The sequence below is a fragment of the Physeter macrocephalus genome, chromosome 13 (assembly GCF_002837175.3).
Source record: "Physeter macrocephalus isolate SW-GA chromosome 13, ASM283717v5, whole genome shotgun sequence".
NCBI lineage: Eukaryota > Metazoa > Chordata > Mammalia > Artiodactyla > Physeteridae > Physeter > Physeter macrocephalus.
In genome coordinates, this window is record NC_041226.1 from 50,701,570 (window position 1) to 50,729,152 (window position 27,583).

The 27,583-nt window shown below is 39.4% G+C and overlaps 1 protein-coding gene across 10 annotated transcripts in view; it reads left to right on the forward strand.

Moving 5' to 3' along the window:
• LMO7 (LIM domain 7) overlaps positions 1–27,583 on the forward strand; it is a 201,322-nt gene that overhangs the window by 112,873 nt on the left and 60,866 nt on the right. For 9 of the 10 annotated variants that reach the window (XM_028497824.2, XM_055089677.1, XM_055089681.1 and 6 more), the window contains exons 5-6: positions 25,709–25,739; positions 26,527–26,640. In XM_028497824.2, coding sequence (XP_028353625.1) covers positions 25,709–25,739; positions 26,527–26,640 — 145 coding nt within the window. Of the gene's footprint in view, positions 1–7,450; positions 7,490–25,708; positions 25,740–26,526; positions 26,641–27,583 lie in introns of those variants that run through there. The other variant, XM_028497828.2, reaches the window with a different exon arrangement.

A 27,583-nucleotide genomic window follows, 5' to 3' on the forward strand; every position in this document is an offset into this window, starting at 1 on the left:
GCTCACGGGCCCAGTTGCTCCGCGGCATGTGGGATCTTCCCAGACCAGGGCTCGAACCCGTGTCCCCTGCATTGGCAGGCAGACTCTCAACCACTGTGCCACCAGGGAAGCCCTATTTACCAATTTTTGATGCTTCATTTTACTTGTTAAAAGCAAACTAAAAAACTCTCCAGAAAGTGGGCATAGAGGGAAACTACCTCAACATAATAAAGGCCATATACAACAAACCCACAGCCAACATTATTCTCAGTGATGAAGAAATGAAAGCATTTCCTCTAAGATCAGGAACAAGACAAGGATGTCCATTCCCGCCACTGTTATTCAACATAGTTTTGGAAGTCCTAGCCACGGCAATCAGAGAAGAAAAAGAAATAAAAGGAATACAAATTGGAAAAGAAGAAGTAAAGCTGTCACTGTTTGCAGATGACATGATACGATACATAGATAATCCTAAAGATGCCACCAGAAAACTACTAGAGCTACTCGGTGAATTTGGTAAAGTTGCAGGATACAAAATTAATGCACAGAAATCTCTTGCATTCCTATACACTAATAATGAAAGATCAGAAAGAGATATTAAGGAAACAATCCCATTCACCATTGCAACAAAAAGAATAAAATACCTGGGAGTAAACCTACCTAAGGAGGTGTAAAAGACTTGTACTCAGAAAACTATAAGACATTGATGAAAGAAATCAAAGAAGACACAAAGAGATGGAGAGATTTACCATGTTGTTCTTGGATTGGAAGAATCAACATTGTGAAAATGACTCTACTACCCAAAGCAATCTACAGATTCAATGCAATCCCTATCAAATTACCAATGGCATTTTTCACAGAACTAGAACAAAAAATCTTAAAATTTGTTTGGAGACACAAAAGACCCTGAATAGCCAAAGCAATCTTGAGAAAAAAAAAACAGAGCTTGAGGAATTAGACTCCCTGACTTCAGACTATACTACAAAGCTACAGTAATCAAGACAGTATGGTACTGGAACAAAAACAGAAATATAGATCAATGGAACAGGATAGAAATCTCAGAGATAAACCCACACACATATGGTCACCTTATCTTTGATAAAGGAGGGAAGGATATAGGAGAAAAACAATCTCTTCAGTAAGTGGTACTGGGAAAACTGGACAGCTACATGTAAAAGAATGAAATTAGAACACTCCCTAACACCATAGACAAAAGTAAACTCAAAATGGATTAAAGGCCTAAATGTAAGACCCAACACTATAAAACTCTTAGAGGAAAACATAAGAAGAACACTCTTGGACATAAATCACAGCAAGATCATTTTTGACCCACCTCCTAGAGTAATGGAAATAAAAACAAAAATAAGCAAATGGAACCTAATGAAACTTAAAAGCTTTTGCACAGCAAAGGAAACCATAAACAAGACAAAAAGACAGCCCTCAGAATGGGAGAAAATATTTGCAAACGAATCAACGGACAAAGGATTACTCTCCAAAATATATAAACAGCTTATGCAGCTCAATATCAAAAAAACAAACAACCCAATCAAAAAACGGGCAGAAGGTCTTCCCTGGTGGCGCGGTGGTTGACAGCGGGAGAGGCCACAACAGTGAGAGGCCTGCGTACCGCAAAAAAAAAAAAAAAAAAAAAAAAAAGGACAGAAGACCTAAATAGATGTTTCTCCAAAGAACACATACAGATGGCAAAAAAACACATGAAAAGATGCTCAGCATCACTAATTATTAGACAAGTGCAAGTCAAAACTACAATGAGGTATCACCTCTCACTAGTTAGAATAGGCATCATCAGAAAATCTACAAACAACAAATGCTGGAGAGGGTGTGGAGAAAAGGGAACCCTCTTGCACTGTTGGTGAGGATGTAATGCACAGCAAAGGAAACCATAAACAAGACAAAAAGACAGCCCTCAGAATGGGAGAAAATATTTGCAAACGAATCAACGGACAAAGGATTACTCTCCAAAATATATAAACAGCTTATGCAGCTCAATATCAAAAAAACAAACAACCCAATCAAAAAACGGGCAGAAGGTCTTCCCTGGTGGCGCGGTGGTTGAGAGTCCGCCTGCCGATGCAGGGGACACGGGTTCATGCCCCGGTCCGGGAAGATCCCACATGCTGCGGAGCATCTGGGCCCGTGAGCCTTCAAAAAGACACATGCACCGCAATGTTCATTGCAACACTATGTACAGTAGCCAGGTCATGGAAGCAACCTAAGTGTCCATCGACAGAGGAATGGATAAAGAAGATGTGATACATACACACAATGGAATATTACTCTGCCATAAAAATGAACGAAATTGGGTCGTTTGTAGAGACGTGGATGGTCCTAGAGACTGTCATACAGAGTGAAGTAAGTCAGAAAGAGAAAAACAAATATCGTATATTAACGCATATTTTTGGAATCTAGAAAAAATGGTACAGAGGAACCGGTTTGCAAGACAGAAATAGAGACACAGATGTAGAGAACAAGCGTATGGACACCAAGGGAGGAAAGGGGGGTGGGATGAATTGGGAGATTGGGATTAACATATATACACTACTATATATAAAATAGACAACTAATGGAAACCTGCTGTATGGCACAGGGAACTCCTCTTCGCTGTACAGTAGAAACTAACACAACATTGTAAAACAACTAGACCCCAATAAAAAATAAAATAAAATAAAATACACAGAATCACAAGAGAAACCAATTATACTGAAACATGGTTGTCAAAATAGTTCTGAAACACAAATATGAAATATAATACTATGTGTTTTTATTAATGTATTAATTTTAAAATACATTAAAATACAAATTAAAAATAAATTTATCCTTAAAGACTTAAAAAAATTAAAAATTAACTTCTCTTAAAAAAAAAAGACTAAACCATGACTCCCTCCTCCAAACATCCTTGGCTGGGAATAAGTGCTTATAAATTATTTACATATATACATATAATATAAATATATATAATATTTTCATTTCAGTTTAGGTTATTGTATATTAAATCTTATATAAAACCTTAATGGGCTTCCCTGGTGGCGCAGTGGTTGCGCGTCCGCCTGCCGATGCAGGGGAACCGGGTTCGCGCCCCGGTCTGGAAGGATCCCACATGCCCCGGAGCGGCTGGGCCCGTGAGCCATGGCCGCTGAGCCTGCGCGTCCGGAGCCTGTGCTCCACAACGGGAGAGGCCACAACAGAGGGAGGCCCACATACCACAAAAAAAAAAAAAAAAAACACCTTAATGCTTGATCATTTGAAGTCCTGTCTGAAAGCTCAAACTAAAGGCAAAAAGATAAATTTTAGTCCTATTACCTAGCTTATTGAATTAAAGAAGAAGAATTACTTCAGTACATCACTGCACGTCCCGCTATCAGCGTAGCCATTTGGAGGGTTTGAAACAGGTGGTAAGTACAAAGCACCAAGTGTAACAGTAAATAACACAGTCTAATTTAGGTAAGATGAAACTCCTGGGGGATCAGATAGTGACTCAGAAAAGCAAAGTCCAAGAAATGACTCAAGCACAGAGACACTTTAAGAATTCCTTTACTGAGACTTATGACAAGTGGAGTGATCACTTCTTCTACCAAGTCATTAGAAGTTATTTCTTGCTAGTTGTTGAATGTACACCTTTCATTCATAGGAAGAAATATTAAACTTTTATGTTGTGAATGTTTTGTTTTTAGAGAGCCAAAGATAGATGAAACTAATAGTAGCCTAAGATACACGTATAGGAGAAGAATACAAACAAGGAAAAATTTCCTTTTAAGTAACTAGTGGGATGGGTTAGATGCAATAATAGAAAACACTTGTTTTAAGGCTGTTGAATATGTAAAAGGAGGAAAAGTACTGCTTTTGAGAGACGGAGTGGAGGAGAGTGGAAAGAAAGTAACATTGGAATGCTTTGCTTAATGCCTTGTCTAATCTTACAACCTCTTTATTAGAAAGAGTGGCTGCTTGAGTATACAGGTATGGAAGCTGAGAGGTTTGGCCTCTCACTCAAGGTCATGTGCCTAGCACAAGTGGGAACCCTCATTAGGACACCAAACCCAGTTTCTCTCCATTTTAATAATTCTGCTTCCAACTGTATCCTATCGAAAGATAGGAAGGTCAAACAAAGGAATTTTGAACGTGTTAATGTGTATCTGTCAGACACACGAGCTCTATGAAGTTGGTTGGATAGGAGGGAAGTTTTGGAGATACAGAGGAATTTGTAATGTCTAGAAGCTGTGGGTGAGAAATTACCCAGACTTTACTGAGAGTTAGAGTGTTTTAAACAAGTGCTTCTCAGACTTCAATGTGCACGTAAAACACCTTGGGCTCTGATTCAAATGCAGATTCTGATTCATTAGGTCTGGACAGGGCTGGGATTCTGTCTTTCTAGCAAGCTCCCAGGCCCTGCCGATGAGGACCACACTGAGTTACATGTATTTAGGCAATTAATGTTAGTGATCACATACTGGAGTGAGTTTAATAAAGATATTGGGGCAGGTATAAGGCTTTAGTGTGGATCTGGAAGATAAGTTGGATTTGAGTGAGGTGGGAGAATACTACAGGAAGACTGGCACATCCAAAGGCACAGAGGCGAGAAGTTCTAATCAATCATTTTAGAGAGCCCTTTAGATGCAAAGCAATGAGTAAAGTTGAGTAAGATCTCCGCTCTTGAGGCCTGCACTTATTTGCGGAGAAGGGTGGGTATGCAAGGCGTGAGTTTCTAGTCTAGGTTGGCAAACTGGAGGGAGGATGACAGGTAGGTTGGGACCAGCTTGAGTGGTACCTCGAGTATCCAGGCTGGGGGAGTTTGAGCTATCTCTTAGGTAGTGGGATTACTACTAAAAGCTTGGTGCAGAAGGTTACAATGTTAAAATCAGAGATTTAGAAAGATGGGGTAATGAAGTAGTATATAAAATGGATTGACTGGGAACTAGCTTGGAGGCTGGGACAGATGTTGGGAAATTGTTGCAGTTCATGGGTGTTTTGATAAGGAAGCAAACTGCTGAAAGCAGTAGAAATGTAAAAGAGGAGAAGATATTTGAAGTAGACATGATGGGGGTTGATTAGAATGAAAGAGCAAGAAGGGCCAGCGTTTGAGCTTGTGCACCTATTAGCAGAAACGGGAAAGGTAGCCAATTTGGGGGCAAGATAGAAATGAGGTCTTAACACATTGCACTGGACATGACAGTAGAGTATCCAAATGGAAATGTAGGAGTTGCTCATGCATTTAATCAGAAATTATGGTCTTTTTTCCTTCTTTTAAATGCCAACAAAAAGAAGGAATTATTCTTTGAGTCCAAAATCTCTTTTCTGTAGTGCCTTCTGGAAGTGTTAGGCCGGATTTCTTGTCTAGGAACTACTTTGCTTTTGGAGTAAGGGCGATGGGAATGTCATGCCCTCACAGGAAACACTGTGGGCTTGGCCTCTGGGCTCAGGTGGATATTCAAATCAGTTTAGAGAATCCAACATCACTGTGTGTCCTGGCCTTGGGGCCCTTAAATCATAAATACCCCTGTTCGCGTGGTAGCCACAATCTGGGCCAGTGTTGGCCATACTAACCCCACTCACTTGCTTTGTATGTTCTCCTACAACCTGAGCAAAAGTTGTCCCTTGTCTTTTTTGTCAACATCTTTTAAATCTAAACTCTGCGTCTCTTGTCAGCAACTGTTCCAGACAAGAATATGTACAACCCCCCATAGAAGAGACCATTTCTGGCACATTGTGTCCAAATTCGTACAACAAAATGTACTTATCTCCTTGTTTTTGCTCCCAGCCATGAAAACCCTACTCCCAAACAACAGCATTGAAAAACAAAACTATGGAGTCTGCAAAACATCTCATTCAGCCTGATGGAATTTTATAACCCAAAACTGCTTCCACTTCTGTTCATCAAGTTTGGAAAAATAACAGTATTTTAGGGCAGGTGTAACACCAGGGAATTTGATTCAATAACTAGATGGATGGATAAATGAATGAGTTTAACAAATATTTATTGTGTTCTTACTCTGTGCATGGCACTGTTCTAGGGATGGGGGATCCAGTTTTGTGGTGAAAAGGACAAAGCCTTGCCATTCTTAGGCATAAATTCTAATAGGACAATAATGAATAAAAATATAAGGTGATGGGAGGTGGTGATAGGACTCTGAAACAAAATAAATCAGGGGTGGAGAGAGCACGTCAGGAAGGTTCGTTTTGATATGATATTTTAAGCATAGTTTTAGATAAAATTCTACATTCAGTAGATTTTAAAGGTACCAATAAAACTGGCTGTTGGGATTAATGTTACATTTTATTGGAATCATAAAGAGTTTTGGTAAACTTTTCTCCTAAAACAAGCTCACTGATTTGAAGCTTTAGTGTATTTTAAAGTGAAGCATCAGTAAGGAGGCCCATTAACCTCTGAAGGTTGGGCTGCAGGTTGGGGTGCGTCTGCACACGAGGCTTCCCCTCCTCTGCACCTGACCCCCATCTGGCAGCCTGCTGGCTGGCAGGGCTTGTGTCTTTGCATTTATGTTTTACCCTCGCAAATGAATTAAGGGTTCAGTTTTTGTTTCAAGGTTTTATATGGTTTGAATTCAAGGAAGCTTGCTTTGATCAGATAATTAAATACTTATGGTATTTTGACTCCTGCTTTTCATAAAAGATTTCGTATTTTGTCTGTTAGCCTCCTCAAGTCTCATATGTGTACTTGAATCATGTATTCCCACTCATGAGCCCATCATGGCTCCCACTTACCCACAGGTCAAGTCCAAGCACACTTGAGACTTTAATGGAGTTCTACTGTCTAATCATGTGTGGCTTATTTACTTGCATTTTTATTTCCCTTCTACACAAGCTTTGTCAACCAGTCAGGCCAGCTTCTTCCCCTGGACAGCCATTCTTACAGGCCAGGCACCATCTAGCCTCATCCAGGAAGCCCTTCCTCCCTCACTAAGAGAGGAAGCCAGATGCCTGGTTATCAGTCCCAGGCGGCCAGTGCTGACTGTGGTCTTTGGCCATTTCCCTTACCCTCTCTGTCCTTCCATTTCTTTACCTGCGAAATAGAGGACAACACTAGTACCTACTGCACAGGGACCATTGTGAGGATTAAATGAGTAAAGGTCAAGAGCTTAGATGCCTGACACATGGCACACATTCATTAAACGCTGACTGTTAACTGCTATTGATACTTTACAGTAAAATTTTAGACGACTGTGTTCTCTAAATATGGTGTGTATAATCTACATGATAGCTTTTTTTATTTCCTACTCCATTTTTTTTACCTTTATGATAGATTTTTAAACTCCTAACTTTTAATATATCTAGAGCTAGATTGAATTATAAAATATTTGGTGATTGATGATCAGGTAGTAACAGGAACCCTATGGAGAGAGCAAAGAACACTTAGGGACGGTTCTTGTCTATTGCTCTTGTCTACTTAGAGGAAATGCTCGAGAGGAGGGGATGGACCCAAGGTGCTGAGAGAAAGTACTGCTGAGTTGCCGCCGTTCTTCTTTCTTGACTGTCTTAGGTATGAGTTAATTTATGAATTTTCTCATGCTAATTTCTTTTTTGTCATGGTAAGAACACTTAACATGAGATCTATCCTCTTGACAAATCATTAGGTACACAAGACAGTATTAACTATAAGCATAATGTATCAGCAGATCTCTAGACTTATTCATCTTTTATAGCTAACACTATATACCCACTGAAAAGCAATTCCCAGTTTCCCCTTCCCCTAGTCCCTGGCAACTACCATTCTATTGTCTGTTTCTATGTCTGTTGACTGTTTTAGATATCTCATTTAAGAGGAACCATGTCCTCCTGTGACTGGCTTATTTCACTTGGTATAACGTCCTCCAGGTTCATACCTGTTGTTGCAGACGGCAGGATTTCCACTTCCAGGTGTATATCCATAAGAATTGAAGTCAGGATCTTGAGGAGCTCTCTGCACTCCCATGTTCATTGCAGCATTATTCACAATAGTCAAGATATGCAAACAACCTAAATGTCCATCGATGGATGAATAGATAAAGAAAATATGAGACATACATGCTATGTACAATATTATTCAGTCTCATAATAATCTTAATTCTGTATGTTTTCCTCAGTTTAAAACCTTAGTCTCCAATGCCCGGTAATATCTCATTTAATAAGATGCAGTAGAGATGACTTTGTGGTTAAAAATTGTAGGTGAGTTTTTTTTTTTTTTAATAAATTTATTTATTTATTTTTGGCTACATTGGGTCTTTGTTTCTGCATGCCGGCAGGCGGGGGCTACTTTTTTTTTTCTGATTTACATGTTTTTTTTAATACATCTTTATTGGAGTATAATTGCTTCACAATGCTGTGTTAGTTTCTGTTGTATGACAAAGTGAATCAGCCATATGTATACATATATCCCCATACCCCCTCCTCTTGAACCTCCCTATCCCACCCCTCTAGGTGGTCACAAAGCACCGAGCTGATCTCGTGTGACAAAGTGAATCAGCCATATCACAAAGCACCGAGCTGATCTCCCTGTACTATGCGGCTGCTTCCCACCAGCCAACTATTTTACATTCGGTAGTGTATATATGTCCATGCCACTCTCACTTCACCCTCGCTTTACTCTTTCACTTTTTTTTTTTAACATCTTTATTGGAGTATAATTGCTTTACAATGGTGTGTTAGTTTCTGCTTTACAACAAGGGGGCTACTTTTCATTGCGGTGCGTGGGCTTCTCATTGTAGTGGCTTGTCTTTGTTGCGGAGCACGGGCTCTAGGCACATGGGCTCAGTAGTGGTGGCGCGTGAGCTTCGTTGCTCCGCAGCATGTGGGATCTTCCCGGACCAGGGCTCGAACCTGTGTCCCCTGCATTGCCAGGCAGATTCTTAACCACTGCGCCAGTAGGTGAGTCTTAAGAAAGGATTGTAAGGGTCTGTTTCTTAAATGAACCAAGCAATATGATTTTACCCTTGGGGTAATAAGGCAGAAGGGAAAATAAAGGATCTGTCCATATAAGGAGATAGAGGAGGGAGAAAGAGCTGCATGTATGGAGAAAGAAGAGGTGTGGCAGAGGGACAAGAGCGACTCCCTCTACCAGGAGAGAAAAGTGTGACCCAGGTGACATTCCTGTAGACTCGATCTATGCAACAAACAATAGTAGGAAAGGAAGGACCTCTACTCTTACCCTTCTGTGTGAAGAGGGTAGTTTTTCTTTTTCTTTTTTGTTCTTTGATATTTAGAGTAAATGGAGAAGTATCTACCAACTTAAATCTTAAGAAATGTAAGTCTACATATCTAGGGATACCTGATGATCTCTCCATAGTCCTTGGATATTTTGATTACTATGAGAACAACTATAAGCATTTGGATTTATTTTATATAAACAGATAATACCCAACAGTGTTCTTAGGATGAAAAAGTTGAAAGCAGAAATAATTGAATAGCCCGCTAACAATTTATTCTTGCTTTAATTTTCTATTATTAGGAATGATTGTTTTTACTCTTTCCTTAAAGACTTATAAGTGGATAATTTGTCCTCTTAATTTGACTAACAGTTGTGTTAAAGAAAACTGTGAAAGTACGAAGGGCATTATCTCACCAAGAAGTTAGTAGTAAATCATTTTGCTAAAGGTCTCAAGTCTTACTAGTTCATTCATAAAACAGAATGATGCAATCAGGAAGAACTTACCTTAGTAACCTTTTACACTTCTAAATATTCATCTCCCTCCCAAATACATTGTTCATAATTCTCTTCCTCCTCCCTCACTCCTAAGTAAATAATTTGACAATCTGGTGTTTGATCCCTTTTTTGTGTTCTATTGAAAGTTTAAGACAAAATTTGGGGTTACATTATTTGAAAGGTTGTTTTTTATTATGTCTGAGAATTGCTTTCAGGGAATGACTTTGAAAACTTACTAATTTTCTGCTATCAATTAACTCACTTGTGATTTCAAAAGCGTTTTTAATTTCATAAGCCTTTAAAAATTGACATATAGTTATGAGGAGATAAATACTGTGTTTAAAAGTTGTCAGCCTTCAACTCTGGAGCACGTTATCCCACAATTGTAATCAAGGTAATACATGGGAACATTTCTTTATATTAGTTCAAAATGCTTAGTCACATCAAGCAGTTGATGTGAGTGTTCACTGTTTTGTTTGAACTTACCAGAAAAGCTCTCTAGGGAGTCTCTCTGCTGTCTTTCATATCAAGTTAAAAATTGTGGTGGGAATATTCCTTTATAAGAGGTAAGAATCAGACTATCAGAGCTGGAAGGTACTAAAGAGACAGCTCCATCCAGTGCAGTCCTCCTTTCACATGAGAGGGAAAATGTGGCCCAGAAGAGGTCAGGGTGCTATTCCAAGGCCACTCGTGAGCCAAGACATGTATCCTGACTTCAGTCCCACCTTCTGGTTTGGGTGTAGTTATTTCCCCCCTGTCTTATGCCCAGCTTAGCCAGGGCAGCAAAAGACTTGAACAAGAATATCATTTAATTTCACCTGGCTTTAACCTTTTCTTATTTCAGTGAGTGACTGTCTATAATATTGACACTTTGTCTACATTTTAGTTTATTATTCTACTTCAGATTTAGTAACTTGAATAGGATAAAGGCTGTACTTAAATTTACTTAAATTTCAAAGGCAACTACCTTCTTTAATCAGTAGACCTGAATATGTTCACATTATTTCACATTTTAGAATATAAAGAAGGAAATTTACCAATGGCAATTTAATTGGTCTGTGCAACCGCTATCCGCTTTTCTTTATCCACGTTTTGTACCTGTTTTCAACGAGTTGGTCTGTGTTGGTGTTTGTTAGTGGTGCCTTACAACCCTAATACACACAACTATTTTTATGTAAGCTACTTTGGTGTTATAATTTTGTGTGTAGGATTTTCTAATAACGTGGTCATTTAATCTTTCACCAGATGCATTATTCCAGTGTTACTTAATCCAGACTTTCTTCTTAACTGGGGAAAACAAATTAGAGATTAGGTAATACAAAAATAGGTCTAGGCCAGTTTCTCACCAATTACCCTTTTTCAGAGACTTATAACAGGAATGTATGACACTATGAGGAAATTACAAGATGACTGTAACAAAAGTAACTTATTTTAACTTTCTGAATAGCATTCATTCCTTTAAAGCTGACAGTGGTTGACTTTTCAGAAAACTTATAGGAGAAATCATTTCTGTCCTTCTTGAAACATTGTGTTCTGTGGACATGGTATGTGTGTTTTTATGTTTGGGTGTTCTCTTCTGGATCCCATGGAGTGTTGGTGCTTATGGAGTGTTAAGCAGTGAACTCAGTGATCTTCCCTGTCCTTTAGATCCCTGGACCCAGACATCCTAAGTGACAGCTTAGTGAGCAGCGACAGAAACAAATCTAGTGCATTTTTATGGTGCTCTCTTAAGCCCACTCAAGCCCAGGGAAAGACATTGAGGTTTTTCAGTCAACACTTGAAAATCATTGGCAGCGGTTCCAGGCTTTTCAATTAACTCTGAGTTTCTTTGTGCTTTTTATTGTTTGTTGTTTGTTTGTTTGTTTTTGCGGTACGCGGGCCTCTCACTGCTGTGGCCTCTCCCGTTGCGGAGCACAGGCTCCGGACGCGCAGGCTCAGCGGCCGTGGCTCACGGGCCCAGCCGCTTCGCGGCGTGTGGGATCCTCCCGGACCGGGGCGCGAGCCCATATCCCCTGCATCGGCCTGCGGACTCTCAACCACTGCGCCACTAGGGAAGCCCCTTATTGTTTGTTTTTAATTCTAGTTGGGTAAGGCTAGGGGAATTATGTTTCAGTTTAACTTCCTTTTTCAGAGAAGTAGCTAAACTAGTTGAAGCTGTAGCTTCAGTTAAGCTTTAGTTTTAACTTTGGTATATTTCTAGGGCACTGACTCTCAATCATTTGCATGCATCAGAATCACACAGAGGACTCACTAAGACCCAGATTCCTGGACTCCTAACCCCAGAGTTGCTGGTTCAGGAGGTATGGAGTAGGGTCTGAGGATTTTTATTTCTAACAAGTTCTGTGGTACTGTGGATACTGATGGTCTGGAGACCGTGGTTTGAGAACCTCTGTTTTAGGGGATAAATCAGTGGGAACTACTCAAAGAGAAGGTATGTGACATTATTATCCTAAGAATATTTTTACTTCATCTTGTATAGATATTCAGCAAAACCCCCAGTACAGTTGACCTTTGAACAACATAGGTTTAAACTGTGAGGGTCCACTTACACGTGGACTTTTTTCACTAAATACGTGCTATGGTATTACATGTTCAGCACTGTTCAAAGGTCAACTGTATGTGAATAATGTTTGTGTTAGTCCTCAAAGGTCCTTTGGAGGTAGTGAGATAAATACAGAAAACGTATTAACGTCACTAATGGATGTAAGTGGATGAATAATGGTACGGCTCTATGTTTGTATGAGCGATTGGGACTCTAAAGTGATGGTGTATCAGGGACTTGGCAATGTCCTATGGGAGTTTCCTGGAAATTGACATTTAAGAGTTAAATGTGTGACAGATTCTGGGCATGTTAGGCTGAAGGAATAGAATATATAGCTCTGGAGTGAGAGTAAACAGGTCCTGTTGTGTTAGACTGGTTTGATTAAAGTCAGAATAGAGTGGGATGCAACAGGAAATGGCTGAAAGACGGAAATGGGGATGTAACTAAAATTAAGTTCAAGATAAAGCGTGAGGAGCCCTGTGATTTAGTGGGGATGAGGGAGTAAATGGCCCCTTAAAAATGATTCTAGATGATTGGTAGGATAGATTTTTAGAAGAGACTGAAGATTAATCTCTTCTTTCTGGTAATATTTTAGTGCCTATATTTTAAGTACTTAGCCAGAGATGAACAGCATTCTGTTTCTGAATTCATGGAGTTCACAGTCCAGTGGGAGAGACTAGGAAGATAATTTAATGGAATGCTTTAAAAGCACTCTGTGCGGAGCACCCATGGGCTCACATGAGAGAGGCCTCTAGAAGATAGGAAGGCTTCAGAGGCTGGTGACATTTGAGTTTAATCTGAAAGGATGAACAGTTCAAAACTGGGGGAGAACAGTCAAGAGCCTTAGAGGGAGTAAATGGCCCCTTAAAAATGATTCTAGATGATTGGTAGGATAGGTTTTTAGAAGAGACTGAAGATTAATCTCTTCTTTCTGGTAATATTTTAGTGCCTATATTTTAAGTACTTAGCCAGAGATGAACAGCATTCTGTTTCTGAATTCATGGAGTTCACAGTCCAGTGGGAGAGACTAGGAAGATAATTTAATGGAATGCTTTAAAAGCACTCTGTGCGGAGCACCCATGGGCTCACATGAGAGAGGCCTCTAGAAGATAGGAAGGCTTCAGAGGCTGGTGACATTTGAGTTTAATCTGAAAGGATGAACAGTTCAAAACTGGGGGAGAACAGTCAAGAGCCTTCTAGGAAGAGAAAACCTCCTGTTGTCTCTTATGTAGAGGTGGGAGAGATCAGGGCTGTTAAGAGAGTTCTAGAGCTGTTTTACAGAAAGAGTGTTGGGTTTATGCTGGGGCAGGTCAAGAAACGAGGTGACCGAGAGTGGGCAGATGATGAATGTGAATGCTATGTTTTGAACTTTACTTGAGGGAAATAAACCCTTAAGAGGTAAGAATGTCAAGATAGGAGACATGGGGCTTCCCTGGTGGCGCAGTGGTTAAGAATCCACCTGCCAATGCAGGGGATACAGGTTCGAGCCCTGGTCCGGGAAGATCCCACATGCCGCGGAGCAACTAAGCCCGTGCACAACTACTGAGCCTGCGCTCTAGAGCTCGTGCGCCACAAATACTGAGCCCCCGAGCCACAACTACTGAAGCCTGCGCGCCTAGAGCCTGTGCTCTGCAACAAGAGAAGCCACCGCAATGAGAAGCCCTCACGCCACAAGGAAGAGAAGCCTCCAGTCACTGCAGCCAGAGAAAGCCCGCGCACAGCAGCAAAGACCCAATGCAGCCAAAAATAAAAATAAAAACTAAATAAATTTATTTAAAATAAAAAAGATAGGAGACATGGAGAGGATTCCATTTTAGGACGATTCTTCAGGAATCTCTGGGGAGGAGGAGGATCAGTGGGGGAAGACCGAAGACAGGAAATACATCTGAGAAAGAAGCAAGAAATTACAGAGAGATTTAGGGACTAGAATTGATAGGATTTGTTTGGTGGGGAAGTGAGTGTTCGAGGGAGATGTTGTTTGGCTTAGGCCTTAGTTTTCTGACTCTGAAATTTGGGGCCCTTCACCAGTGCAGAGCATGTGGAAGGATGAACAGGCTCGGGGATTAGATGATGCATGCACTTACGAAGACTTATTCAGTTTAAATTCTGAACTGGTGATAGTGGGAATATAAAGGGCATATCTGAGAAAAGTTGCCTGGGAAGTATTATTTGAATTTGGTTCAGATTAAATATGGTGAAGGGGAGAAAGAAGAAGAAAAAGCTCATTAGATTCATTAGTCTTGGAAATTTCAAAAAGGTATTCACAGAAAATGGGAAAATTGAAATTGATTGCAAGAAATGTAAACTACTCTGAAGGACATCAGATTGAATGTGTATTGAACTTGAAAGCTAATTGAAGAAGGCAGTGTTATATTAATCTGAATTTGAAAACCAATTATGTTATTCCTTTGAAGCATGTCCATTCTTTCTCAATGACTTATACAGAGTGGTTGGTGATACTTTGATAAGATTCCGAAATTTGAAGCATTATATGGAAGGCTAAGAAGGAAATGGCACATCTGTGGAAGGTGGTATATGTAAATGGAAATTTTTAAATGATGCATGGTGTTAACTCTCTAATGAAAGACAGGCAGCTCTATACAAATTGCAAGGAAGATAAGTCATAATATGTTTTAAATTTAATATTTGGTCATTCTTGGGGAGTGAGTCAACTCCTCAGACTTCATTTACTACTCATGAGATTGGTTTTGGTTTCAGCTAATTTTAGGCCCGTGGAACTTTGAGTATACTTTATGAAGAGGAATTAGTTAAATTCTTAGATCCTCTAAAACAGTGGTTCTCAATGTCGGACAATTTTCTGCCCCAGGGTATATTTGGTAACCTCTGGAGACATTTCTGATTGTCTTGACTAGGGTGAGGAGAGGTGTCTAGTGAATAACGCCAGGAGTGCTGTTTAACATCCTGCAATGCACAGGGTAATTCCCCGCAATGAAGAATTGTAAGGTTCAAAGGGTAATATTGTCAAGAAACTCTGTTCTAAATAAATATTGCCCCTATGAACCTTTGGATTAAATATAGTTATGAAAAATTTGTGTTTTTTTTTAAAAACACTAAGATAAGAGAGGCTAATCTAGAACAGGCAAAATTTAGGACTAAAAATGATTTATGAAAAACTTGGACTAGGGATTTATTCGAGGGGGCCGTGGTGCTGATTTTTCCCATGGTGGAATTAAAATTTTGAAACAAGTCTCACTTATAGGCAAGGGAGAATAATGTACTTAAAAGCAATATGGAGACTTTTGAAGGTGTAGCATGAATCAGTAGTTGGGTATGCACTACTTTGTCAATACGGGTTTGTACGATACACACATAGCACATTTAATATAAACTACAGCTAAGGAAATGGTGTAATGATATAATAACTTACTAATAATAATTTATACCTTATGCTTTCATGTTCATCAGAAAGAAAATAAGTATTTACATGCTAGGCACTTTAAATAGATTTTAATTTTCACAAACCTAAAGGTAGATTTAGCTTTCTTTTTTTTCTTTTTTTTTTTTAAGATCAGAAAATGTACCTTCAGGAGACTAACCAAAATGTTTTCCCATTTAGTCTTGTTTGTGCTTAATTTATAATCTTTTTATTTGTATTCGATGGGTACTTGCCTTAAAGAAACCATACTCATAAAGGCTTAGCAGTGATAAGAACAGGTAATCTCTGCCTTGCATTTCTCTCACTACGAGAATTATTGTGATATATTTCATTTCAGGAGACTAACCAAAATGTTTTCCCATTTAATCTTGTTTGTGCTTAATTTATAATCTTTGTATTCGATGGGTACTTGCCTTAAAGAAACCATACTCATAAAGGCTTAGCAGTGATAAGAACAGGTAATCTCTGCCTTGCATTTCTCTCATTATGAGAATTATTGTGATATATTTCATTTACTTAGAAGGAAGTCCTTTAAAAAACCCTTTTGCAATTTTCCATCTGCAGAATCCCATAACGGGTTGTATGTGCAAGATAGTACAGGAGACTAACCAAAATGTTTTCCCATTTAGTCTTGTTTGTGCTTAATTTATAATCTTTTTATTTGTATTCGATGGGTACTTGCCTTAAAGAAACCATACTCATAAAGGCTTAGCAGTGATAAGAACAGGTAATCTCTGCCTTGCATTTCTCTCACTACGAGAATTATTGTGATATATTTCATTTACTTAGAAGGAAGTCCTTTAAAAAACCCTTTGGCAATTTTCCATCTGCAGAATCCCATAACGGGTTGTATGTGCAAGATAGTACAATACAAATCTAAATTTTGCCAGAAAAGGTAAGGGGGAACTTCTGCCATTGTCTTTGAGAGACAGATTTAGGCAGGAAATTATTGTTGCCATAGATAGGTTTTGAACCAACACTTGGAGAGAATATTGAGAGACATTTATACTTCAGGATATTACAGACAATTATTTTTCAGGATTAAGAAATAAGTAAACTATTAAAAATGTATTAAGATAGAAAGGGTGACTGCACTAATACTAAAACAGGGTCTTAGTCCATGGCTCTTAGTGTATGGCAAGTATGGATCACATCAAGTCTTAATCATTTTGTGACCTTGGGAAAGTTTTTAAGCCTTTGAAGTCCCAATTTCCTAATCTATAAATCATTAGATTGTTGTGTGGATTAAAGGAGATAGTAATGCAGTACAGTCAATGTAATGATTAATATAAAGTGCTTAAAAAAGGTAATATTATTAATATATATGATACAATTAAGCGTAAAGTGGACTTAAGCAGAACACAATTGGGAAATACTTCATCGATACCAGAATTCCTTAAGATTTTAGTAACTGTTCTGCCAAAAACTATGAGAAAGTGAATTTTTCAAAGTATAAGTAAAACGGATCTCTTGTTGTAGGGCTTTTCACCACTTCAATTTTCTGTTATGTGTTAAGGAGAAAATATGCAACGCTTTGTAAAAAGGTTTGACCTTAAGCCCCATTCAATCTGCCAGTTTCTCATGCTTCATGGTACACAGTTTGACAAATACTGACCTGGAAAATTCCTCACCTGGTACATTATTATTCCAATATCATGATGCTAAAGACTAGAAGATTTATACCTATAGTTGAATTTCTTGTTGGCTTTGCTAAGTGTGGGCTCAGAAGTCTGAAAGGGCACCTGAGCCATCTAGCTCAGTATTCTCCTAAATTGTATGTTTAGGAACATCGGTGGTTTTGACGAGATTTTTGTTGATGTTAATACTTCTTTCTTTTTCTCCTTTGAGGAGAAGTAATTAGTAATTGAGTGAGTGTGTATTACATGTGTGTAAGATATTATAAGGGTTAAGAAAAGAATACAGCAGTAATTCCTCAGCGCATATCCTCATTCCCCTCTCAACAACATTTTTTTTTTTTTTTTTTTTTTTTTGCCGTACGCGGGCCTCTCACTGTTGTGGCCTCTCCCGTTGCGGGGCACAGGCTCCGGACGCGCAGCCTCAGCGGCCACGGCTCACGGGCCCAGGCGCTCCGCGGCACGTGGGATCCTCCCAGACCGGGTCACGAACCCGCGTCCCCTGCATCGGCAGGCGGACCCTCAACCACCGCGCCACCAGGGAAGCCCTCAACAACATTTTTGACTGTTCCGTCCGTCTTGCTCTCCTTCCCTCCGGCGTGCCACTCCCATCACATTGGCCGGTCCTTCTGTGTCTGCTTTGCTGGTTTCTCCTCCACCTCTTAGCCCTTATGTGTTGCGTTTCCCAGCCCTCAATCCCTAGACCTCTTCTCTGTCTACACTTATTTTCTAGTGGGGGTCTCATTGTAGCTTCATGACTTTACACTTAATCTCTACACTGACGACTCCCCAGATTATATCTCCAACCTAGATTTCTAGCTTGAACATCCTACTTGTATGTCTAATTACCAAGTTACTCCACATTTCTACTTTGTCATGTGTCTCAAACTTCCCATGTCTAAAACCAAGCCCACTCTTCGCATTGCTGCTGCTACCTGGCATTGTTACCTACAGAAGTAAAATGATGGCTAGGCCTGTAATTGACACCCCCTGTAGTCTCTCCCCACCACATTTTATATAATTGAAGGTCATAACTCCATTTAGTACACGGAGCATATATCATGGATATTAAATTCTGTAGTCAGGAATTGTCTGTTTCTGGGTTACCATCTAACAGGGGATATACATGTGTGAGTCTCAAATTGTGAAATCAGTTTTATGTAATAGCAGACATGCTCCAAAAAGTAGAAAAGAAGATTTGCAAAAAGTCTGTGGTTGAGAGAGTTAGAAACAAAACCCACTTTTCAGCTCCTGCAGCAGCTCTTCAGGTTCATTATTTAAGTGGAAGTGTGTGCCAGTGTTTTCCAATGCATGTGGGTTTTTTTTTTCCTTTAAGTGAAACTTAGCTATTCTTAGTACTGTGTGGGTGGGGTGTGAAATTTAATAAGAAATGATTTTTAACAAGAGGGTACTTACTCATTTGTCATGTTTGGAATAAGCATTATGTTCCTAGGGCAAAAACTGTTGAATTTCCAAGGGTTTTGTCTCACATAGGTAAGGACAGAAATCATTGTTTATCTATTTTTGCTCACTAATTATCTCCAGATTTGATATTATTTTCTCAAGTGCCATTTTTACAATTTCCAGTCAGGTAGAGCTGCATTTTGTAGCGATGGCAGATTAAAAGCTGTGAGTCACATGTGTCTCACATTACTGGCAGATTGTCAAATGGAATACAGTTTCATTTTTAGGGATGAAGGTGGGAGGAAAGGAAGAATTTCAACTTCATTTTTTAAAATGCAGCTTACTTTTTGAGTGCAGTATTCCAAGAATTCGTCTTTAACTTTTATCCACACATTTCTTCCTCCTTCTATTTGCCAGTCATTAGAGAAAGGTTTGCTCTATTTTATGTAATGCAGTGGAAGAGCTTCCATGAATAAAAATGTCTGTTAATAGAAAAAGGAGCCATTACCTGATAGATTCCTAAATTCCTCCTTGACTTCCTGCAGTTGGAATAAAAACAGGGCCTTCCCTCAGAGACAGTAGCGTCAGAAATTATTATGTCACTATGCTTCTTAAAATTTCACTCAGTATCCTGAGCAACCCTTTCCTCTCATTTGGAGGCAGACTGTCTTGTCTCTTATAGAAAACGATGCCGCTGCTGTAATGAGAAGGGCATCTGCTTTGAATGGTCTCAACCATCTCCCCTGGCCACACACACGCCTCCTCCCTAACCTCATGCATACCTGACAGATTGAAAGCAGATACGGTCCACACACATTTTTCTACTGGTGACTGCTTATGAAATCATGATCCAGGACCTCATTTCTTGACATTTTAAAAAAAGTTGTGAACAGGTGGCCAGACTACATAAGCAACAACTGGAGGGCAGGGATTACTTAGTGGCTTGGAGGAGGACCAAGTATTGTGTGAGCCCAGCTTCTCTAATGTCAACCCCATTTCCCAAGCATCACATCCTGGTCAGCTGAAGCCGCCCAGGGCAGGGCAGGGCAGGGCAGGGCAGGGCTAGAACTGACTCTGGAAGGGTTGGGTCCATGCCGTACTCTGGGAAGTAGCCTCAGGAAGTGGATGCTTGGGGACATAATCACCCAGTGAGTTGCAGTTGTTCTGAGGAACAAAGGTAGAAGCTTATTTGAGGCCAAGAAAAGGGCGTGATCGGGGCTGTAGGATTAGGGATAGAAAGAGGGGTGAGTGTGTATGGCAGGGAGGAGACCGGGTGGGGTAGGAAGTTAAACTTGAGTCTCTTATTGCACTCCAGATTCCTTGTAGCCGGAGAAGCTTGGGGTAGTGGCAGGTGGTACCACATGTCTCATCTCTCCTGTTAGGATGTAGGGAGTCTTCCCCCGTGGTATCTGGAGCAAAGATATTCCCACTCTATCAGAAATTCCAGCATGAATTTTTCATCACATGCTTCCTTCTACGATGCTTCAGTAAGACAACTGTATTTGATCTTCACCGAGGTTGGGTTGCGCAGGGTGCGGGCTTGGATTTAGGGAGGAAGGATGATTTTGGAGGATGGAGAATTCAGTGCTAGGGGATTTTGATCTTAGGGCAGAACATGACAAGATTGAGCTTACGGTGCTGCCAGTGAAGAAGTTGGTACCTTGAGGAAAAGGTATATCAAGATATGGAAGAAGAAAAAAAAAAAGGTATGGAGGAAGAACATAAAGAGAGAATTGGGACTCGGTGTCAAGCTCTGTGAAGCTTTATCTTATTTGGGGGGAATTTTCCTCCAACTCTTTGTCCTTGATCTGCTGGACTGGCTCTGTGAGTGGCTTTAGGTGACTTATATATGAACATTGGAAGCTTGGCAGCGCTTAGCCAGGCCTGTGGTTGACTCCAGGGGTACAGTCGTGAGTCAGGTGTGGTTCCAGCTCTCTGCTGTCCACCAGGAGAGATTCTAGGAGAGGCTGAGGTGGGTGCATGCATGTGGGCCCAGGGTTAGCTCTTTGGCTAAACAGAACGTATTTGGAAATATTTTTGATGAAGCCCTAGAATACAGCTGGCTGCACCAAACTATAATAAAGCTAGAATCTCATCCTTTAACACTCTGTTCCCAAACTATGCTATCAGATATGAGAGAGATAGACTTTGGCCATGTAGGCACATTTTTTTTCCCTCAGATTTTGAGCTTTTGGAAAATTAAAAGGTGTTGGCCTAGGCAGTCCCTGGTAGATAAAGGGCGGGTGAGGAGGGCTGGCTTGGGGCCAACATGGATGTTTGGCCAACAACGGTCATACCACACTAGTTTTCCTTGCTCTTTGTTTGACCTTATTCTAGAAACAATTTCTTGTTCAAAGCCTTTCAGAGAAAGAGGGAAAGGAAAGCAGAACATGAAAGAGTGTCTTGAATTGTGCTTCACAGAAATGTCTCTTCTAGGGGGAAAATACTATGTGTGGGGAAACTTGCCTGTCCTCTCGCCACTTCCTTCCACCATACTGTGTGGTTGAGATGGGTAATTGGAGGATAGTCTTGAAGTGTCTCCTTTACTTGATCTGCTTGGGTTCAGTACTTTTCAAATGTCTGTCTTAAGCCCAGTGAAATGGGTATGTGGTTTCCAGGTGAGACTATGGAGACACAGAATTAGATGAGCATTGCCACATTCTCACAGCTCCCAAAAGTGGAGCCAGAAATCACACCCAGGAGGTCTGACGCCAGAGCCTGCCCTCTTAGCCACGCTGCTGCCTCGGGGAAGAATGGGGTCTCCTGATGAGAGCCAGAGCATCCACATGGATTTTATTTCCCTGGTCCTTTCCTTAGAGACGGCGCTCCTTGATGGAGGATTTGTACGAGTATTTTAAAACATCTTTGAATAAAAAAAGGATAAGACCTAGAGTTTCCTGGCTCTAAGTATACCTTGAAGTTAGGATAAGGTGGTTACTGATGGATCTTGTTCACTGATAGGCTTACTTGAGGGTTTATGGCTCTTTTCTTCCTGGCCTCTGGCAGAAAGTTGAGAGCTCTGTGATGAGCACATGTTTTCTGGTCCTTTGTCAGGTAGTGAAGAATTACCAGAGCTATTCCATTAACAGAGTGGAAGATGATATCTATGTCATACTTGCTATTTCTTGAATATTAAACAGTTTTTAAATTAGCATGTAATACACAGAGAAGGCTAGCAACATATTCAACATAGTCATTTTTTCAAACTATTAATGTTTTATCTCTTTCCCTTTTTATGGTAAATTTGGGTTTCAAGGAAGGTTTGGATTCTTTGGCCTTTGTCTTTCAGAGCTCTGCTGGGAAGCTTTTTTATCCCAGAGACTACCACTTAATCTTTGTACTCAGCACTTTGAAGCTGCCCTTTGTTTTTGAACCTGTGCCTTTTTTGGGTTATTGATCTATGATTATAAAGAATTCCTTTTATTGCAATTTTAAAGAAAATAGCTTTAAAAAAGAAGCCCAGTTATGAGTATCAATACAGTTTGAGTCAAAATTGGATGTTTTAAGTAAGCTAATGTAATTTAACTGTTCTTTGACATCACATAGGAATCTCCTGAGCTTTTATCATTTCAGGCTTCCCTTTGCTGACTTACATTTCTGTAAGCTAAATAAATGTGTTCAGATTAGTATTGGTGAGCATCTGTGTGCCATGCACTGTGCTAGGCATTTTTTTTTTAATTATGGAAATAATTAATTTAGAAAACTTCAGGAACTCAGAGGGTTTGTTTTGGTTTTTGTGTTTTTTGGCCGCGCTGAGTGGCATGTGATCTTAGTTCCCTGACCAGGGATCAAATCCACGCCCCCTGCATTGGAAGCATGGAGTCTTAACCACTGGACCACCAGGGAAGTCCCATGTGCTAGGCATTTTTAATAAAATATTTTAACGTACTTGTCAGGTGGTAGACCCTGTCTTAAGACACTTGGGATATGGCAGTACTTAAAAATCACAAAAATTCCTTTTGGATTATGAAGAGACAGATAATAAACGAATGCATGCAGTTGATGGTTATAAATACAAAAATAAAGCAGGGATGACAGATGGAGAGTGTCAGGCAGGCTGGTTGCAATTTAAATATTGGGGTCCAGCATGGCGTCACTAAGAAGCCTGTGTGGGTGGGTAGCTTGGTAAATAAGTTGGGCCCTGCCCTCACATAGCTTACAGTCTAGTGATAACTGCTGCTTGATGAGCACTTACCATGAGGCTAGGGACTCTGCTAAATACCTGTGTACTTTTCTTATGATGTCCTGGAATAAGGGCCATTATTTGCAGTTTCTCCAGAAGGAGATGGAAGCTTCAAGAGTTAAGTAAATTGCCGAGATGAGCATAGCTAGTGGGACCTACATCTGCCCCAAAGACCATGCTTTTGAACATGGAATTATACCATGTCAACTGTTGAAATATCTGTTGTAAGGGAATTAGCCTATTTGTAGATAAGACTGTCTTATTTTTGGTTCTGATGGGTTAGGCAATATCTTGGATGGCTCACAGAGAGACTGATACCATGAGCTTCTCCTCTGCCCTCACGCTTGCTCTATTTGGAAGGCCTTGGGGTTGTGCCCTGTGGCCGCAGCGGGCAAAGGAGCCACCTGGTTACTGACTTGCATACAATGAGATGTGTTTGTTGTGTGTCGAAAGTTGACCTCTGTTGACTCCAGTAAATCATTGACTACTTGAATTCCTGGCATTACATTTCAGTGATAGAACAGCAATTTGGCTGGCATGTGTGTCCCTGTGTTCAAGAGCATGTTATAAATGCTCATATTCAGAAGGGAATGTGAAATGAGGGAAAGGTTATAGTGCCAAGGTCACTGCTTATTGTGAGTGTTTATTCCAAAATAGGCCATACCTTGTGTTTACAATTATTGCTTTATCATAATACAAAGTAAATGAGTGTGTTGGATTAGAAACCTTTAGAGAGGGCTGTGGAAAGGAGGTCAGGGGTTCAAGAGAGCTCTGTTCCTCTATCTGCCCTCAGTGTACTTATGAGAAAAGTAGGGTGGTTTGCATTGACTGTTAAGAGTGTGGTGATTTTCAGCCTAATGTATCCTTTTCATTGAGTATTGATGGTTCTTTGTGCTTTGGTTAATGTCTGAAGTGTGTTTGTTGGTCATTAATATAAAAAGAGGCTATATATTTTATCACTTTTTTTTTTTTTTTGCCCATGCTCTGTGGCTTGTGGGATCTCAGTTCCCCGACCAGGGATTGAACTCAGGCCATGGCAGTGAAAGCGCTGAATCCTAACCACTAGACCACCAGGGAATTCCCAATATAACTTATTTTTTTTAATTGTCAGTTTCTAGTGATTTTTTTCCCCCCATTTCTTTGAAAAATGTTGATTTTGTTTTTACAAGATGATTTTCCTTTTTACTTAAGAGATAAGCTATGATTTAAGTACTTGGGCTGTAAAATTTATTTGCTTTTTTGAAGTATGTATCTTTTTCTATATGTGTATTTTAAGTGTACAATTCACAGACTTTAGAGATGGAACTCACTTAAATAGCCAGCTTACAGATCAAAATATAGGAGATTTTCAGCGCCCTAGAAGCCCCTCCCCTTTTTCCAGTCACTTCCATCCTCCCCCACCAGGGCGAACAGTATCCTGACTCCTAACATCATATCTTTGTTATGCCTGTTTTTGTTCTCAACTTGAATGAATAATACAGTCTGTGCTCTGTTTGGCTTCCTTTACTTCCCATTGTTTGTCAGATTGAACCATATAGCTGCAGGCTGTTTGTTCTCATTGCTATGGAATATTTCATTGTGTGGATATTCCATAATTTATCCATTCTACTGTTAAAGACATAGATGTAGCTCCAGTTTATTCTATTATGAATTGTGCTTCAGTAAAGGTTCTCATGTATGACTTTTGGTGAACATCTGTAAGCATTTCTGTTGGGTATGTATCGAGGAGTGGAAGTACTAGGTCACAGAATATGCATATACTGTATATTCAGCTTGAATAGATGCTACCAAATGTATTAAAGTAGTTGTACCAATTTACATTTCCACAGTAGGGTGAGAGTTTGTGGATTTTATTTTTGTTATGCTGTTTTGGGGGTAGGTGAGAGGCAAATGTTGTTCTTAAGTTCATTTCAGTTCATGTTTATCTTATGGGAAGGAATGGTCATAGCTGTCTTCATGGATTCTTTGAAAGCTTAGTTAAATGTTTGTCTCCACTTGTGTGCTCGTTCTCTCCCCCTTTTCTTTGTCTCCCTGTGTATGTATGTTATATATGTGTGTTTTATATGTCTTACACACACGATGTGTGTGTATACATATACATTTTCTTATAAATGTACTACTTATGACTCGTAGACTGAAAAGCGACCTTGGAGGTCATCTAGCTCAGGCTCCTGCATCTCTCTGAATTAGCAATGATCCTGCTTAAGTCTCTGATGGAAAGCACCAATAGTTTAGGGTCATCCATCCCTTTGTTAATTAACTTATGTTTTTTTGTCTTCAACATTGCGGTGACATCTGCCTCTTTAACTTTTCCCACAAATATCATGCCCTTTTACAGGTGGGGGGGAAAACTCATGATGCTTATAATAGAGTGAAATCTCTTTAGGCAGAGATTCATGGCTATTTTTTAAACTGCACTTTTCAACATCTGCAGGACTTGGTCTCTGAGCAATTTTCTCTGGGGAACCTGAGTGAAAAAACCCTCACGCAAAGTGGAAAAGAAAACTCAGGGCAAAATTACTTTTGTTTTTTCCTGTTTAAGGTTTTTATCCCCGTTTCCTGATTTTTTTTTCTGCCGTGAGCATGCATTGATTTTTTTCCCCCTTTTGATTGGGTTTAAACATTGTTTAAAATGAAAACATAAATGCAAATAACACATTTAAAAAATCAGACTGTAATGAATAAAATAAGGAAAGAAAGACAACCTTGCTTTTTATAGAAAACTGACCATTATATTTCATGAAATCAGTGAATATGGAAAAATCTTTCTGATGGATAATATACTGACTAAGGTTTCTGAACTTCCAGGTGGTATTAATATTCATAGAACTTTAGAATACAAATGAGTTTTTTCTAGTTCATAATTAACAATTTAAGGTTCATAGATATTACTAAGGGATATTTTCTTTTTTCTTTACAGGCAAGAAGAGACTGATAGGAGAGTGAAAAATGTAAGCTATATTTAATGGGACATTATAAATGGTTTTTTACTTACATGTTCTGTGAAAAGGTAGTGAGATCTAAAAATATCTGATATATTCTCTATCCTTTTTCTAAATTTTGCTAGAAACAAATTTTAAATGTGTTTAAATATGGTTGAAACATGTATTTTCTGACCTCATAGTATATACGAAGGTGGGTTAAATCTAGGGAGTGGGTCCTTACGTGTTAGTAATGTGGTAAAGGCAAATAAATAGGCTCTAGGATTTTTAGGAGAGCAAGTCAGAAACCACCAAAATCAGACTTTAAGGAAAAACACTAAATGTTTAAGGACTCTGGGTAATTGCCCAATGTAGACTTATATCTATAATATTCTGCATATTAGAAGAATTTCTAAAAATGTGACAGCTTTATTGAAAAACATAAGCGCTCAGTATCATTATTAGGGAAGCTGAGAATTTTTGATTTTAGTGTGCAGTCTGTAAGATTGTTGGAAAAAATATTACTTTAAAAGTTTAATTTATGTTTTCTTACTGTAAATTTTTTCCTTCTTCATGTGTACCGGTAGAGTATAAATACCTGTTGGGGTCTAGGCTTTTGCTCTGAGAATGTGCTCAGAGATGGAAATCTAAGAAGAATAACATTTTTAGTTACCCTTCTCCTTTACATAATTTAAAAGAAAATCTACTTTTCAACCGTAGATACTGTCTTTTATCTAGAGTGCTCGCTTGCATTTGAGCTTGCCATTAGTTACTAAGTAGACTGATCTTGTTGTTTCACGGAATTTTTTTTTTAAAGGTTTTGATAACTTTGTACTGGCTGGGAAGAAAAGCACAAAGTAACCCCTACTATAATGGTCCGTATCTTAATTTGAAAGCGTTTGAGAATCTTTTAGGACAAGCTCTGACTAAGGTAAGGAAACTCTATCTGTACGAGACAACTACTCTAACTAGTACTACTTCTCGTCTTCCCTTTTCCTCTTCGTCTCTTTTTTCCACATGCCCTCTGCCTTCTTCTCCTCCCTCTATAATATATGGCGGCTCTGCTTGGGATGGGTGGAGAGGATCATTACTCATTTCCTGGCTTTGTAAGCCACCACGAGGAGTGAGTAAGTATTTCAGAGCAGTTTCCAGGGTATGTGGTATAGGTATACATATTTATTTCTTAATTTTAGGTAACTCAACAAAATACTAATTTACTTTCTTTCTTAGGCACTTTATATAACCTAACTCTTTCTATATTCATTATGAACTTAACCTGTAATAGAGAGGTGCTTCAGGGCTATTAAAAGGTATGGAAGTTACTCATTTCTTTATCTTACTGTCTTGCCACGGGTCATTATATCTCAAGTGCCAGCACTGACCAGAGTTGGCCAAATCTTCACTCATAATATCCAAATGGGAAAATTAACTTCACTATGGGGGTATTTATGCAGGAGAATCTGCTGTGTGCAGAAGAAAATATGTCGTCAAAATCATGTATGATCATCTAATTAATAGTAGTTGCTTGATGGGTCTTTATGATTAAAGGATACTGTACCAATCAGGCATTTAACATTAGTCTCTGGCACATTGTAAGGATGTAATAAATGTTAGTTACTATAATTGGAAGAGAGAAGTTTTAGGATGAAAATGATCACTTGGCCTTATAACTACTCTGATCTCTAAATAGTTTTGCCTGAACCCAGACACATGCATTATAGGGAGATGAGATTATAGTCTAGAAGGTTAGGGTATTCCTTCTGGATTTTTATTTTCTAATTGTAAAGAGTTGATAATACCCTATTTAAATTCCTTAAATCAGTTAATTCAGATAACAGTTGAGATAATACCATGCACAAGCATTGTACTAGTTG